This window comes from Mauremys mutica, chromosome 4, assembly GCF_020497125.1.
Source record: "Mauremys mutica isolate MM-2020 ecotype Southern chromosome 4, ASM2049712v1, whole genome shotgun sequence".
NCBI lineage: Eukaryota > Metazoa > Chordata > Testudines > Geoemydidae > Mauremys > Mauremys mutica.
The window spans coordinates 80,590,307-80,607,389 of record NC_059075.1 but is presented as its reverse complement, the minus strand read 5'-3'; the positions used below and the strand labels follow the sequence as shown (position 1 = coordinate 80,607,389).

General features: G+C 41.2%; 1 protein-coding gene across 2 annotated transcripts in view; it reads right to left on the bottom strand.

Annotated features, from left to right (window-relative positions):
- Positions 1 to 2,352: 2,352 nt before the first annotated feature.
- The window catches only part of PAMR1 (peptidase domain containing associated with muscle regeneration 1), a 71,011-nt gene continuing 56,280 nt past the window's right edge, over positions 2,353 to 17,083 (bottom strand). The window contains exons 7-12 of one of the 2 annotated variants that reach the window (XM_045012374.1): positions 14,060 to 14,230; positions 10,297 to 10,509; positions 8,176 to 8,242; positions 6,177 to 6,409; positions 4,779 to 5,071; positions 2,353 to 3,400 (exon numbers count right to left, since the gene is read on the bottom strand). In XM_045012374.1, the coding sequence (XP_044868309.1) occupies positions 2,864 to 3,400; positions 4,779 to 5,071; positions 6,177 to 6,409; positions 8,176 to 8,242; positions 10,297 to 10,509; positions 14,060 to 14,230 (1,514 nt within the window). In that variant the 3' untranslated portion in view covers positions 2,353 to 2,863. The remainder of the gene's footprint in view (positions 3,401 to 4,778; positions 5,072 to 6,176; positions 6,410 to 8,175; positions 8,243 to 10,296; positions 10,510 to 14,059; positions 14,231 to 17,083) is intronic. The other variant, XM_045012375.1, reaches the window with a different exon arrangement.

Here is a 17,083-nt window from a genome sequence, read left to right as displayed (position 1 = left end):
AACAGCCCTTCATTGGCCTTTGAGCTAGCTGACCTATCAGGGCTTTTCCATCTGTAATTTCTATGAATATAAATCAGAATGTGTGCATATGTGTGCACCTCTGTATGAGGGATTATACATGCACACATCTGAACACACAACCGTGTGGGTATATGAATATGACTCTGTATGTGTGGACCAAAATGTGTTACAATTCTTGACCTGGACTCTGACAAACTCTCAGCCTGGGTTGGAGTTTTCATGTCTGTGTCCTCTCAGAACAGATTCATGGACTTTGCAAAATGAAGGGAAATTGAGTTCTGATGTATTTAACAGGTGTAATTATTTTTACTTATTCTGAAGTTCATTTCTGTAATTCCTTCAGCTGAATCCCTCTACTTGCCATGATGGGGTACATACGCTCTTACCCATCTGACTCTTGGGTAGCCAGTGGAAAGCTGGGTTATGGTCACTCAGATATAGCTAAAGCCCAACCTTTCAGTTTTCCCTGTCTGGTCTGTGAGAGATTGGAACTAGTCAGGGAGAAGATAAGTGGTTTAGGAATGGATATGGCTGGGGATCATAATGCTACTAGGCCCAGCTAATAGGTATAAAAGGGAGAAGAGGAGAAGTTGAGGCTGGACTTAACTCACGATGAGATTTTGCGATGCTGCTTGGACTCCAGAGCACTGAGGCGGTTTTATCTGGGCATTGTTTATATCCAGAAAAAGGAGGAATTTGAGGTCTTATTCTCCTCTCACTCACATTGGTTTCAGTCCTCAATAACTGCTGAAGGCAATGCAGTTACATTGGTGTTACGCTGGTGTCAGTGAGAGGAAAATCAGGCCTGGCCCTTCTTTATTTCTGCTTTGGGAGTGAGCGACTCTAACTATTAAGGATAGAGAGATTCACCTTCCCCTTTCTTTCAGCCATGAAAAAGCTCTCACTGGATAGGATATGTTCCAATATACAAGTATTTTCCTTTGTCATGCTCTTAGTTCATTCTTTGTTAATAGCCTTAGGAAGAAACACACAATGCTAGCATTGACCTACTGCAAGACAGTCCTCTCCACAAAACTGTCACCTAATTACATCTAACCTCTACAGTAAGAGTAGGAAATCCCATACATTCACTGGCAAATAGTTCCTCCCACAGAAGGAATGAAATAGACCTGATTTTTCAAATTTAATTAAGACTTTTTTTCTTGCCATGCAGCATGTCAGCCAAGCATAGTCCGCTGGCAGATGGCTGACTGGGAATTGAACTGGAACGGAAAAATGCAACATGAGAAGTCAATTGCTATGGCCATATCCCTTAAACTTTTGAACTTTGGCAATGCATTTGTCTACTCATATTGCCAATAAAAATAACACTACCCAAAAGATAACACACTGAGTCCCTCTGCCACTGAAAGCAAAATAAACTACATATTGCTATCTGCAGCAATAATGTCCATCATTTTAATAATTTTCAAATCTGTAAATGCAGAGAAACCATTGAGTGCTAACCCTGTCTAACCAAGGTTTTCATGGAATCCTAGAAGTCAGAGCTGGAAATAGACTACTTAGTTTATCATGACCGTCACTCTAACTCTGCAGGATTCAGTGAAGGGCTTCACTGATCATAAATCGAATCAGAATGTGTTAAAGAGAGCCACTCCCTTAGGCCTTACTAGGTCTTGGATATGCCCCCGAGAAGGCATCTGAAAAATACCTTTAGTGTTTTTAATACGTGACGAGGACTTTACAACTGTGTTCAATCATAGTGTTTCTGTGTAGACCAATAACAGAGCTGAATGTATTCCAAAAAGTTGTCAATTGTTTACACCTTAAACCTGAGGCTTTGTGCCAATTTTTCCTTTCAATGTGCACGAACAGCACCCAGTGAAAGCAATGCACATGCAGCCACAGGCAGAAAATACCTCTTGGTAGGAGTGATGTGGTAGACAAACCCCCACACTAGAGAGTTAAGGCTGCAGGAACAATTCTGGGCTGCCCCATGGGCCTGCTCCAGTTGGAGGAGGGACGTGGAACGGAGTCTCTTCAGCACAGCAGGATGGTAGGTGGAGCGAGACAGACCTGTGCTTGCTGCTGCAAAGGGACAATGCCAGGAAGGCTTTCCCAAGGGAGGTCTGCTGCACAGGGCCAAGAATCCCTACCCTGCTGAGGAGGCTCATGGGAGGCATTAGCCAGACTGCCAGTAGTGGACTCCTGCCTTATGATGCTCAAGAGGGCTCTTGGGTTGGAACAGAGTGGAGGGGAAGGGACTGGGTTCCCCTACCACATAACCGCTAAGCGGAGAGGCCCATCCCACTGACAATAGGACATAAAAAAGGAGACAGGGACTTTGAATAAAAGTGATATCAGACATGGTTAAATAGGTTAAAAACAAACCTTCGTTTAATGTGTACAGCACTCAGGAGGGGGAAAGAATACATCATACTATGGCAATACAGAGAATACACCATAACAAGCTCATCCATAGTAATTACTTCAGGCTACTCTTTCCAACCTCCAAATTCTCTCAAACCTATGCTCCTTTGTGAAATGCACACAGATCCATTTATCCAGCTGACTATATACCACAGACTGAATTCAGCCATTCCAGTTGTCCTGCTTATGGGTGTCAGACTCAGGAGCCAAGCACCATCTTCCCACCCAGGGAGACAGGCAGGCTGAGATATGTTGAAACCCCTCACGCAGAGAGAGCCTGTATTGTAAGTAAAGTGGCCTCACTGAACAGCGGAGCCTATGACAAATTGTCAGGGCATCTGCCTTAACCAAATCCCAAATGTGGCTCATCTGTGGGAAGAGAAGCCTAAAGCAGTAGAGATTGTGAGAGAAACTACGAAACTTATAAAAGGCCATTTCCAGTCCCAGCTATTTATTTCATGTTCTTCTCAATCCAGTCCTTGAATGGGATTGCTTTGGTATAGCCAGTGTAGAGTTCTAGGCTGCAAGTTTTATCATAACCCCAGCTCACTAATCCCATCAGGTGCCATTTTAGCTCAGGAGACGCTTTTCCTGGCAAAGTTATGGCTGCAATGCCTCCAGTCTCAGCAGGGCAGATGTTAGAAAAGGCAGTGGGGTGCTGCCTGGCACAGAACATGCTGTCAGTGATGATGACCTGGATTCCATTATCCTCATATTGCTGCTCGCACAACAGCGAGTCCACCATCTGAACAGCTCCCATGCGGATTGTATCATTCTTGTAGCTGGGATCCTTAATGTCAGCCAGTATCTTCCAGCCAGTAATCACTATTTTTAAATCTTCTGTGGATGGGTCCAAATCATGAGCAGATGCCAGGCAAATGGGTTGAACGTGGCTGCTGATTTTGGCTTTGTCCAGAAGTTTTACAATGGCCATGTCGGAATCAAGCAATATGGGGTCATAGTTTGGATTCACTAGGATGGCAGAAATCTAGGAAGGAACCGGAGAAGGAAAATTTACAGGATTACTAATGATGGACAACAGAAGAATGGGAAATCAGTGACAATTTTTCCACGATAATTTCACATTTCATTTCAGATGGTTTCGCACCACTCAAAGGTTCCTTGTCCATGCAACTCGGTCAAATCCTCTTTCAAATCAAAAACATGCAAAACACTCAAATGCGGTGTTTCAAAGACAACTTTTGCTTGGGATCAAATCAATTTTTACTGACAGCAAAAAGAAAGAAATAATGAAAGGCAATCAATTTTTCAACAAAAATGGGCCCATTTTACAGTTGCAATGAAATTGGAAGAGGGAAATATATTTCAAGTAGCTTCACCTTTTATTGAGAAAACTTTGCCTAGTCCTTTAGTGGACAATAACTGACTGCATGTCTGTTTCAGTCTGCAGAAATGTAACAGTGTCCTACAGCTGAACTAAAATATATCTTACTGAGTTTCTTCCAATAACTCACTGCAAAAGAAAGAGTTAATGCATTATGCAATATATAACTTTAGAGCCTAATCTTTTATCCCTACTAGGCTGATAAGATGCTGTCAGAAGAAAACTCCAGGCAGCAGGAGCAGAATAGGGAAAGATATTCCTATCAAGAATAGTAAAATACTCTGGCGAGGCAGAGGAATGTGGGGTTAGGTACCAAAGTGAAGCAGAAAGTTTAATATAAAATAAAAAACAAAGCAATTCTATTTTATTGGAGAGAACATATTAATGAACTCAAAAATCAAAAAGAAAAACACATTGAAAACTGCTGAGTTTCTCCTGATTTTTATATGAAACCATTAGTTTGCCTAGATTAGCTTGGAAAATCAATTAACTCATCAAATTACTTTGATGCGAACTGGACCTGAACTGTTATCTATGGATCTGGAGTCAGATCCAAACTTCCCCATAGTTTGGAGTTATTCAGATCTGGGGCTGAAATGTATAATGAGTTGATGGCGACAGACCAGGATCAGTGGACATGTGTCTCCCTCTCCAAAAACATAATCACCGGTTGGCATCTCTTTTTTTTGGCAATCTCACCCAAGAGGCCAATGGTTTAATGGGCTCAACAAGCTGAACTAGTCTATTCATCCCTGTTTGTCAGAAGTGAGGGATGTTAGTGGGATGATGTGCAGGGAAGCCTGCAGTGCTGCTGAGCCCCTTCCTCCCGGCCCCCCAACAGTTCTGTCAATGAACATGGGACTTCAGGCTCCAGGAATGTCAAAACAAAAGTATGTAAATATATATAATACATATTCCTATGAATGGGCTTTTTTCTCTTCATTCAAGACGGACCACAGGGGTGGTCCGGGTCTGCATCTCTGTCAGCATTTCTCCACTCCCATCTGAATGCCTTACTCACCCGTAAGTTCTGGATGGTCTTCTCATTTCGGTCATCGTCCCTGTAGAATTTCCCCAAGACCACTTTGAGTTCCGCTGTCTTGAGGACAGTGATCTTCCCCAAGTCAGTGACACAGTGAGCTGCCACCACCACGGTGCGCTCGTTCACCAGGGCCCCACTGCAGATCAGGATCCACGCCCCCTTCCGGAGGCTGATATCCTTTACCCCATTGGCCTTCCGATAGATGGCTGCTTGCCAGGGCCATCTGATAGATGAAGTCTTTTGAAGAGTGATGTTTTCCGTTTTTCCACAGACTGTAAAAATACGAACCCAGGATGAGTTGATTCTTTTTCCTCAAGAGTCTGAATGTCTCCACTTTCTGATTCCAAACTATGGTGCGCCTTAGGGTACTAAACTTTATTGTTAGCACTAGGAAAATGTTTACCAATTCACCCCTGGATCAGCCTTGCAACATTCTACTCACTCACCTGATAATTTTTATTTTTAAAGGGCGAATAAAATTAGTTTTTTTTCATTCTCATTGGAATTTCTGGTAAAAGGTGGGAAGGTAAATTTTGCATCTGAACTAGTAATTTTCCATTACAATTTTGTAAGACTGCTCTATAACAATATAACTACATAAAGACATGAAAGAATCAGAATGACACCACAGCTATGTGAAAATTCCACCCTAAAATCCATCTTAAGCAACCACACAAGAATCGACTAGAAATGGGTCATCTCGTAGAAATGGGCTTTATGCAACTAAAGACTGAAAAAATATTTCTAGATACTTGAGATGAGCCCAAACCAAAGTCCCAGATCCAAAGCCCTCTGAACTTTTGTTTGGATCTGAATTTTACAGTTGCCCCTATGCCAATAATGGGCTCTCTCAAATCCCCAGATTTACATAGCCCCTAACTCTGAGCTAATTCATACCCAGTTCTGAACTTTGCAAAATAGGCCCATCCTATCGAGTAAAGGGATCGAGTAAAGAGAGTAGCCTCTTAAAAGTTCACTGGTTCCACTATATTGCTTTTGGTCTGATATATCTGTAAATTATCTGCCAAAGTGCAGAGACAAGTGAAAAACGGAATTTGCTCTAAGTGGGACAGGAAAATGTGAATAACAGGAAAATGTTTCCAAATCATAGGCAAACTTGGTTAAGTCTATTGCTTAGCTAGATGATTAGAAAGCCTGCTGGCAAATTACAAAACTGAAAGCTTGACTCTTTGCTTGGTGTCATAAACAGAAGTTCCACTGAGGAGTAGAAAGAGTCATCTGTCTTCCCAGTGTCATTGAGCCTTCTCGCCCAGCTGGGAGCACAGGCAGCCTACATTGTTAGGAATCTCCAATTATCTAAGATGAATATATGTCCCCCCAAGGAGATGTGCATTTCTTTTCTTCTTAACAACTCACTTGGAACGCATGAGGGAGCACGCCCGCTCCATTTTCCTGTCTTCAGACAGGTCCTCCTGCTGCTTCCCAGGCGGCGGTAGAAGGGAGAAATGCAGTCATACTGAAGCTGAGTGTGCAAATGCTGGTACCCTGGAGGCAGATCTCCAAAGGGCAGGGTTGGCTTCTTGGTTGGATATATTTCGAGCTTCTGTTTACTGAATGCGGAAGAGTAGAGTTGATGCAGAGGTGTCTCCCTGTTTCACCACACAAGAAACACGGGGAAATAATAATATGACAAAAAAGATCATGATCATTGCTTTATCACCAGCTGTGCTAAGTACCATTTAAAACACAAGGGCTTTGCTTATTTGCTGGAAGCACAAGGTAAAAAACTCTCCAACACAGTTTAGCAGAATTCCCATTTGCAGCTCAACCTTTTTATAGATGGGTTTGTTTTTTGTTTCTGTTTTTTTTAGTTTACTTTTTCTGGAATGTCTCCAGTCACATAGGAATATTTTGTGGATGATAGTTCATGTTATCACCATTTGCAAAAGACATGTGATGCTGCATTTTTAAATGGAAAAATTATACTAGAACTGGGTGTCGCTATAATTAATTTTCACTAGAGAGGAGTTTAGACTCATTCTTTTTCTCTAGTGCATTATAATAGGCAGTATTGGGAAAAGATTCAGACTAAACCATGTTGATAAAGTAGCTTGATTTTGCAATTAACAGAGATAATTACCATACCAGAGAGAATATATAATTGCACCAATCACTACATTTTAGTTTAGGAATTGCACTGATTTGATGAAATATGGGACCTATTTTTAAAGTTTAAATGTGCTCTCAAAATGAAATTAATCATTCTGAATGTGTACTATGAACTTTACAAAGCTAATATTTTAAATTCTTCATTCATGAGAATTACATGATCTTTGTGAGAAAGCACTTGGAAGTACATGAAGGTCTGATTGCTTGTGGGGAAACCTACTGAAATCTGCAAAAATGGACAGGAAATTAGTTTCCTGTGAGATTCCTGCTACCTGTTGCAGTCAGTCAAGCCAGAAATGCCTGGGGGATAGATTTTTCTCATGATACTTAAGCATATATCCCTTATGGTCCTAGAGAGACAGATTGTCTTATGTATGTGGATTACATGTGACACTCCTCAAAGCCAAGATACTAAGGCTGAGAGCAGTGGCAGTAAAGTCAATTTCTTTTCTTTAATCAAGAAGAAGTCTGAATAGGAATGATGGTCCAGTTGATAGGGCACTAGGTTAAGACTTCTGATGCCTATGTTCAGTTCCCTATTCAGCTGCTAACTTTCTGTGTAACAGCAGATAAATCACTTTCTCTGCTTCAGTTCCCCATCTGTACAAATGAGGATAATACTTTCCTACTGCATGGGGAGACAAATTCAATTAATGAGTGTGAGATGCCCAGATACTATAGTGATAAGGGCCAGATATGTTTCTTGGTGGCATGTGTGTTAAGCAGTGTGAATCTTTTAGAGGTGTGTGTGTGTGTAGGAGGGAGACTGAAGATATCGGTGATGTTTGCACCGCCTCTAAAAACATACAAGATCAGCACTGCAGAGTGGCACAAAACCAAAAAATAATGATGATTATAAAAGAGTTACTCTGAACATGGCAGAATCCCCAGACAGATTTGGGTTGGGTTCTTTTTGAGAAATGAGTAAAAGTTCATGGCAGACTCCGATTTTTTTCTAACCAAGCTTTCCCATCCCTATCCAACCCAGCTTCCTACCACATCATGTAGCATCTCTTTGAGTGATGATGCCTACTGCAATAGACCACCCTAGGATCCCTTCCCCCTTCACCTCCAGTTTCTTCAGTAAAACCCCACAGTCCCAAGTTGCAAAACACCATCACTAGCCCCAAGGAGTCTTTGGGGAATCCCTGTTAGCTGTTACAAAGCTCAGAACCCTAATTCTGGCTGCATCCGGTAGGGGGAATAAACTACAAACGTTCTTAAAATTGAGGCATTACAATCTCACCTTGACTGAACCTGCATTGGAAGCACTTTCTGTCTCACCAGGTCAGAGATCTTTGGCTCTCTGCAGGCTAGAAAAAATACAATGTTGCACAATCCTTTTCCATGTTCAGAGCTCAAATGTTATGGTTCAAATACCTGTCCACCTTTCCTGCCACTAGCAACAATGGACTGGATTAAGAGAAGAGGCAATAAATAGATATAGTTATATTCATTAAAATATATGCAGTAACACGCCTGTTGTTGGCCCTGTTATAGAGAGAGCTGATTATTATGTTACTGTATGTTTCTCTAAACAAATGCTCACTGTTGGAATTATAATTTGTTTTGTATCAGATATATACATGGCAAGGATTTGTAAACCTGTTAAACCTGCCTAGATAGATAGATGGATAAAGCTGGGATCCTCAGCTAGTCTCTTGTGGTATATTACATTCCCAGTACATTGAAAAGAGTTGAGCTCGAGCTCTCTCTCAATCTCTCTCAAACTCTTTTCAATGTCTACCAAGAATGTGATATACTACAAGAGACTAATTGAGGATCCCAGTTTTTTCTCTGCCCCTAAAAATACTTTTTCTGTTGCTCTAGCTATATCTATCTATCTATCTCTCATTTGCCAGGCACCCATCCTTGTAATATCTGAGTTTCTTCTGCCTTAGGCAGGTATAATAGTTTTAGCCAGAGAGAGAAATGACCACCAGTGCTTTTGCAGAGCAATAATTAAAAGACCACATCTGATTATTTGCAATCAGTAGGATATTACAGAGAGCTGCTGTTGTGTATTTGGTTGTCATGGTTTTTGGTCCCTATGGTAACTGAGTTCGATTATTAGGGGATAGCTCAGCCAGCTTCAGCCGGCTTGGTGAGTTCTCTGGGTCTGTTAAAAAAATGGTGGTTTTGTTAGCTGTCTGCTGTCTGGCCTCAAGTGATTTCTTCCTAAACCGGCTGCCCCCCAAGGATATAACAGCTGCCAACCTGTCAGCTTGTACACTCTCCTGGGAGAGGGGCCTAATTCGAACAAACATAACAAGTTGACTCAAATTTGCCTAAGATAACAGAAGGGGGAATCCCAGGACTTTAAATTATGTCTATTATAATTATTTGGGGGTGGGGGGAATAGATATTTGATGGGTCCTTAATAATGCAGCTGATTGTGCCAAGATCTCTTTCACTCCAGTACAGTGGATGGACTGTGGGATTCCTGTTGGATGTGGTTCATCTGCATGTTGGAGAAGTCATAGACTGTGGCATTCTACAATATTGAGTTGCATTTTTGATTAATAACATATGTTATTGTTAACATCAATCGAAAGGGTTAGAGGGAAAAGGTTCTTTCTATCAATGGAGCACTTAACACAATGTGCAGCGAGGGTATTTAAACCTTAAAATACAGAACAAAACCCCAAAAGGATAAATAATTGTCCTTATGATATTTCATTTTGTTTAACAAAAATCTGGTAATATGTATTACAAAATTCTCTCTCTCTGGGGAAAAGTTTAGACGGTTCCCAACACAAATTCCTTCCTCTTGTGGTGGTTCCCATCACACGTCTATTAGACCCTGAATCAGCAGAGCACTTAAACACATGCTTAAGTGCTTTGCTGAATGCAGATGGATTGCTGAACCAAGTCTTGAAAGGCTGCAGACTGTAAGCCTGATCTTGCAAACTCTTACTATTGTAAGGAGTCCTCTTGACTAAGCCTGATTGCAAACTGGACCTTGTGACAGCAAGGCTAATAATTCCTTATACACAATAGACCTTTCTTCATTTTCCAGTTCCTCGGTGGTCTTCTTTGATTCACTGACCCTGCCCATATCTGATCCCAATATGAGAGTAGGGAAAACAAAGGTATTGGGGGAAATGAGATACATTTCTATTCTTTCTTAAAGGAAGAAACTTCTGCTGGAATCACTAGCATCTTCCCTGGCTGAGTTCAGCAGCCAGAGAAAGTTGGCAGACTATCAGCTTCAGTATCGGGTGCCAATCTGATTGAGCCATTTCACACACACTTTTATTGAAGGCATTTAGAAAACAGATAGTTTAACCAGAAAATAATATACAAAACAAACTCCAGGTAAAACATATCACTTTTTATGAGCTGTAGCAAAGAGACTGAAAACTACCTTTTATGCAGATTGGTTGTTTCCCTGACCACTCTCCACTGTCTTGGCAGGTCCTCTGCTCATTACCACTAAGAACATATGAGTTGTTACAAAAGAAACCAATGACTGTGCCGATTTTTGCATAGCGTCCGGTCATTAGCCCAGTGTCTTCCACCACTCTTCTGTACCCATTGAATGGGCCACCAGGGTCTGAGCAGTTTTTTTCTTGTAGAACTAACAAGAAAAAAAAAGTAAACATTTTTCACAGAAAATTAATTGTGAGCCCCTGATCATTTGACATTTCATGCAGACAGTGCTATACAAATTATACTTAATTTACAATTATTTTTTTAAACTAAATGTGATGCCAGGACTAGTCAGCAACAAATATTAAAGGGACAATGTCAATGTAGAAGTCTTAGCCTAGACTTAATAGCCATACTGCTAACAGCGCTGTAGGTTATTTTAAAGCTGAAAGGCTTTAAACCGAAAACAATTTTAAAAATCTAATTTAGGCCTCAGTCCTATAAAACCTTAGGCATAAGCTTAACTTTACACAGTGAGTTGTTCCATTGGCTTCTACAGGACTACTTACAGTGCATAAAATTAAGCATATACATAATACAGGGTCTTTTGCACCATTTTTCCTATTTTATTTACTTTCCACGTTTCACTAGGTTTGGATAATGAAACTAGATTACTTAGGTTCACTTTTGTTTATAATTCAGTTTCTTTTCTTTTCTCTCTCTCTTTTTTTAGCATTAACATAGCGATCTTAATGCAAGGAAGTGCTGAAATATAAAGAACACTGATTTTCTCTGAAATAAAGAACAAACATGAAAACGTTCTTATTCACATTAGGTTCTGTCTATAAACATTTTTTTTCCTTTTTTTTCCTCAATCCCCTTCCCATTTTTCTTTTCCCTTTATTTGTTTTGTTTTTCTCCTACCCTTTACTGCTTTTTTGTGGCTTACAACTAGTTGAAAATGTTCCTTAAAGTGATATTTCCCCCTACTCTTTATTTTTTTCAGCTTTCTGTTGTTTGTGTTACCCATTTAGAAGCTCTGTAATAAAAATATTTCCCATTAATATTGTCCATTGGCAGTCATTGACTTTTTTCCCCCTGCTTTTCTTATGAGGCTGAAATTAATGTGTATTTTTTGCATCATAGATGGGGGGTCAATGCAATTCCCATCTGTTTTCCTGAACTGGGCATAAGTCTTCATTTTGCCAGATACTTTATGACTCAACAAAGCACTTAACCATATGACATGCTTAAATCCATCCCTATTCTGCACAGTGCTTAAGCATGTTCTTTTTACATTAACTTAAATGGGACTTAAGCACGTGATTAAAGTTAAGCATATGCCTGAGTGCCGTGCTGAATAGAGATGGACTTGATCACCTGCTTAAAGTTAGGCACATGCGTAAGTGCTTTGCCGAATCAGGACCATATTGAAGAGGCAGTGTAGATGGGTCGGACTCACCCCTGCCACGCCTCCTACTGGTCGTCCTTGGGAATTAGCTCGTTCCAGCGCTGGAGCGCCCTCTGCAGGCTGGTGATCTGCCTGTCCTCAGGCCCCCCGTGTCCCTCCCTGGACCCGGTGCCCTTTTACATGGGGTGCTGCCCCTGGCAGTAACCCCTTTCCCTCTGGGTCTCCCCTCTCAGGGAACCCCCACCCTCTATCCCCACCTTGCCTCAGTGTATGGCTACTGCCAGTCATTGTCTAGCCCCACATCCTGGGGCAGACTGCAGTATCAGCCTATTCATCACTGGCAAGGAGGGTTTGGACCTGCTGCCTTGGCCTACCCCTGGGCTGCCTCTGCAACCCCCAGTACCTGTTAGCCCTCTGCTAGGCCGCAGCCTGGGGCTTTCCAGGTTGGAGCTCCCCAGCTCCTCAGCCTTTCCCCAGCCCTGCTCCACTCAGGTACCCGGTCTAGCTCCCTGCAGCCAGGCCCATCTCCCTCTGAATGCAGAGAGAGACTGTCTGCTTGGGCTTCTGGCTCATAGCCTCTTATAGGGGCCAGCTGAGCCTGATTGGGGCATGGCCCAGCTGCAGCCACTTCCCAATCAGCCCAGCTTAAAAGCTGCTTTCTCAAGCCTCGGCCCCTTCCCAGGGCTGTTTTTAACCCCTTCAGGGCCGGAGCAGGGGTCCACCCTGCTACAGACAGGAAGAGGTGAAGCTGAGCTCCCTGACGCTCAGGAGAGGGAGAGGAAGGAAGCTCTATGCCTGCTTTTAGTTTAGTTCCATCATTCTCCCCCTTGCTTTACTCCTGTTCATGTATTAATTTCATTGCCTTCACAAGACCTTGTGGCTGGTACATTGCTAGTGGTCATGACTCACAATACAACTCCCATCACCATGTGATCTCACAGAAAGTCACAGAAATGGAGATGGGGAATTAAGATACCTGATGTGCCTATCTGTAGTTACCCTACAAATACTTAACCTGCCTACAGGCACTGACCCAGACTGCCATCTGGCCTGTCATTCTGGACAGGAGGAAACCACACTACGTCAGTCTATCCTTGTTGAGTAATGCAAAGAAATCACACCAAGGAGACCTTTTGTGTACACTATTTTCCGTAGTAGCATCCAGCATGGTTGCACCAAGTGGTTGGTAGAGCCCTTGTATTTCAGAAGTCCCTGAACTTCTCTGAACCAAGTAAGCTAACTGCCTCCACTTGAAAAGGGCCTTCTCCTATATGACCCTGCATATCACTGACTTTGTGACAGCACTATCATTTCTGTGGTGTCAGACTGTGACATAAGTTAAGTATAGGGCTATGATTTATCTGACAGATTAAACAGAAGGAGAAGCCAGTTGGGAAGAACACACTTCTTACAACCTAGATAGCTTTAATAATAGACAAGGCTAGAGGCAGACCAAGTTATAGACTAAAGAGGTACAGCCAATGTCATCGTAATGTTAGGGACACTGTCATAGACCCAACTCCAAAACATTTTATTTCAGTTGGAGAATTTCTATCCATCCCAAAGGATGTCCTTAATTGTGCTTGCTGACCTCCAAGAGCTCTTATTAAGGAGTTCCCAAATATTCCCCAGAATATTTTGCATTGTTTGCCTTAGCATCTTTCTGAAAGCCCTACTCCAAGCAGTGCAAAGGATTCTAGAATCTGGGAACAAAAGCTGTCCAGTGGGAAACAACTGAAACAGAAGCATCTTTCTGGAAGAAGAAATATATACATGACGCTGTTTGGCCAGAGGGGTGGAAAAGAAAGATTTGGATCTTCAATGGCAAATCTAAGGTTTGCCTTCATACTAGCAAGGCAACATTAACCAAAAGTATTTTTCTTTTTCTAGCACAACTGTCCTGTTGCTATGTTACTCTGTTCTCCCCACAATACGTCACTTAATCACTGCCACAGAGTGCAACAAACCTCTTCAGAAGAAACATCAGATGCACAGTCGTGCTGGAAATAGCTATTCATTAGTACACAAGACACATGGTCCTCTTTTGTATTTCAGGTTCTAGAAATTGTGCAATCATAGTCCAAGCCCAGCAGTCTTTGCTTAGGCATAGATGAAACAATGGGAGCTTAGCTTGAGTAAGGATTGCAGGCCTGGGCACCAAGATAGTAAATTAATATTCACTATGGTGTCTTAAAAATACAGAAATGAAAGAACATTGTGTTAAGTCATGAATATGCCCAATTCCAAGTGAGATTTGGACATTCCAATATTTAAATCCCAATAGCTTGTTTTAATGACAATACAATGGATTAGGCATGATAAGAATCAAAACTTAAAGCAACCTTACCACATTCAGGATGATGTGTTGACCAACTCCCATCAAGCTGACAGTAGGCAACACGGCTGCCTTTTAAGCTGTAACCTGCGTTGCACTTGAAGTAAACCTGGGCCCCGTATTTAAAGTCATCTCCTTCCACAATACCATGAGCAGGAGCACCTGGAGTCCTACACATCACCACTGACAGTTCAGATATTTCAAAAAAATCCACTTTATTACAAAAACAGGACTGTGTTAGGAAGATTCTTTATGTAGAACATTAAAAAAATAGCTTAAAAATGGGCACAGGAATCAAAATTACAAGACCAGGTACATGCAAGTTCTTTAAAAAATTCAGTGATCCTGATCCTACAAACGCTTATGCACATGCTTAACTTTCAGCACGAGTGGTACCATTCAGTTCAATGGGATTACTCATGTGTGCTAAGGTAAGCACATGCCTGAGTGTTTGCAGGACTGGGGCCTTAATTTGCTGAAACTGTCCCTTTTTGAAGCTCCCTCCATCTCAATAGGAGTTTTAAATGAAGTACTCTGTCGGTCAACAGAGAAATACTAGATATAATTTAGAAGCTGGAAACCCCAGTTTTGAAATTCTTTAAAATTCTTGTTTCAGCTTTCACATACTCTTTAATATTTCTCACTCACATCTAAAAGCACTTACAGCTGTGTTTTGTGGGACCCCAACAACAACCATTAAAAATGGACCTTGTCATTTACCATAATGTAATATTTACCATTGCCATAGTATTTTCTATATTGGGATATACTGAAAAATCCCAATAAATGTAACTATTGCAGATAGTAAATGTTCAAGTCACAGCACCCTTTGTACACTGGTTGGCTGGGTAGCTTAATCACACCGAGGAAGAATGTCTCTAAGGGCATAATAGAGAACACAAGATTCAGTGTCTCTCTCTTTCTGTGTATCTTGGGCCCTATTCCACAATTCGCTGAGAACAGATGCACCATTGAAGTCATTTGGGCTCCAGGCAGGTGTAGCCCTGCAGGATTAAGGTTTTACCTGTTTCAGTGGTGCCTGTTATCTTATTATATAAGAGCAGTTGTAGCCCAGAGAAGATGGTAGTATCAGTGCAGATGGGTGCCAGATATATCTTTCCTGTTTCACACTTCCTTCATAGGATTATGAATTTTTCTTTTACTGTGTTACTATTTCATTAACTAGAAGTGTAAAGAATATTGTTACTTATTAACTGATGGTCAAATCCTGTTCCTATCAATGTCAATGGCAAAGCCTCTCTCAGGGTCCAATCCTGTAATCCTTACTCATGACACATGCGAGTAGACTCACTGAAGTCTATGCAACTACTCACATAAATAAGGACTATTTATGTGAGTGAGTTTTGCAAGACCAGGTCTGAATGTCGCACCATTCACAAGCATCAAGGGTCCATAGAAATCTGACCATTTTGAGAAATATTACACACTTCAAGCAATCATTTGGCAACGTGGCTCTGTAAGCCTTGGGAGAGAAAACCGTTGGACATTTAGTAACTAGAAAAGACCCCAACTCCAAACACTCCCAAACGTGGGGGGTTCAGAGTTTAGACTTGAATACATCCTTATCCAGAATACTCCAAATGGTAATCCTAAAAACTGACCAAAGAATCTTTTATACAGTTATGGTTCCTAGTTGATAGCTTTACATATGTAAAGGAAAGAGAGCAGAGGGGAAATGTATTCATCATACTGTTCAAGCATTTTTTCTAGGTATTTTAAAATCTCTAAACATATTTTGCCTGCCCAGGTGTAGTCTTTCCATTCTCAGTCACTCTTCATATCTTTCTCAGAATGCTAATTTATTCCATCACGCTCCTAATTTTCGTCTCTAAATATAAAGTCACAACAGACTTGTCAACTGCCATACATTGAAAAAAGAGGGAAAGCACTATAAATATCTGCGAAACACACTCTGAATTAGTCTTCCTCTCCCATATAGGGCTTTCTGCATCTCAGTAGTCCTAACCAATATCCCATAACAGCTCTACAGTATATTTCAACCAGTTTAAATTGTGCTTCCCAATCTTTGGGATCCATTCTGATAGAATCTTTGTCCAGCTACTATAACATTTTTTCTGGGAGAATATCACAGACTCAGGGTATCTTTCTTGCTTGATATTCTACATGATGATCTTCAGTTTCTAGTCCTGTTCATTATATTGGTTTCCAGTCTGGTGACCTTCCTAGCTTTGTCCATCTCAAGGTTTTCTTTAACAGTTCAGTTCCATTATCTTGGTACAACACCCAACATCAAAATTATGAGCTAAATTGCATTTAAATTATGGGCTAATTTAATAAAGACACTGTCACTAAGAGGAATGAGCACACGGTTGGAAGGCCTGAGTTCTAATCCTAGCTTGACAACAGACTCATGGTGGGGTCTTGGTGAGTTACTTTGCTTTCTATATTCGCCAGATGAGGATAATAAAACTACCTACCTCACAGAAATGGTGTGAGGATTAGCTAATATCTCTACAGTGCTTTCATCATATAATGGCTAAGTATTATTAACAAAGACATTCCTTTTGTTACCTATATTTTTACCTGCTGTGTGTCTGTTCCCTTCTGACACCACAGTCTTTCAAACATTTATCTCACTTCTGTCCTGTTCTTCCACCTTTGCCACTGTAAGCGCAGAATTAGTCAATTATTTTGTTTTCTCCTTGGATCATTTTGTATGTTAGTTTTTGTTCTCATCAAAACTAATCAGATTTTATATCACAGTGCATTCATCAGATTGCGCTATTGTAGCTGAGTCCTGCATTGTCTTCTATAATAACTGGACTGGCAGTCCTAAGAAAGTTACCCTTATAGCATCCTTTACCCTTTTGAGTTTCTCTGTTGTTTTGTTCCTTTCAGCTTCTCTTCCTTTTCATCCTTGTCTCCTACTGTATTTTAAACAGCTCCACTGGGGCCTTATCCTTTTCACCTCATGGCCACTTTTTGCAATGAAATCTCCACTGATGATCCTGAAAGAAATCCTAGCACCTTGTGTGCTTCATATAATTCTTTCCT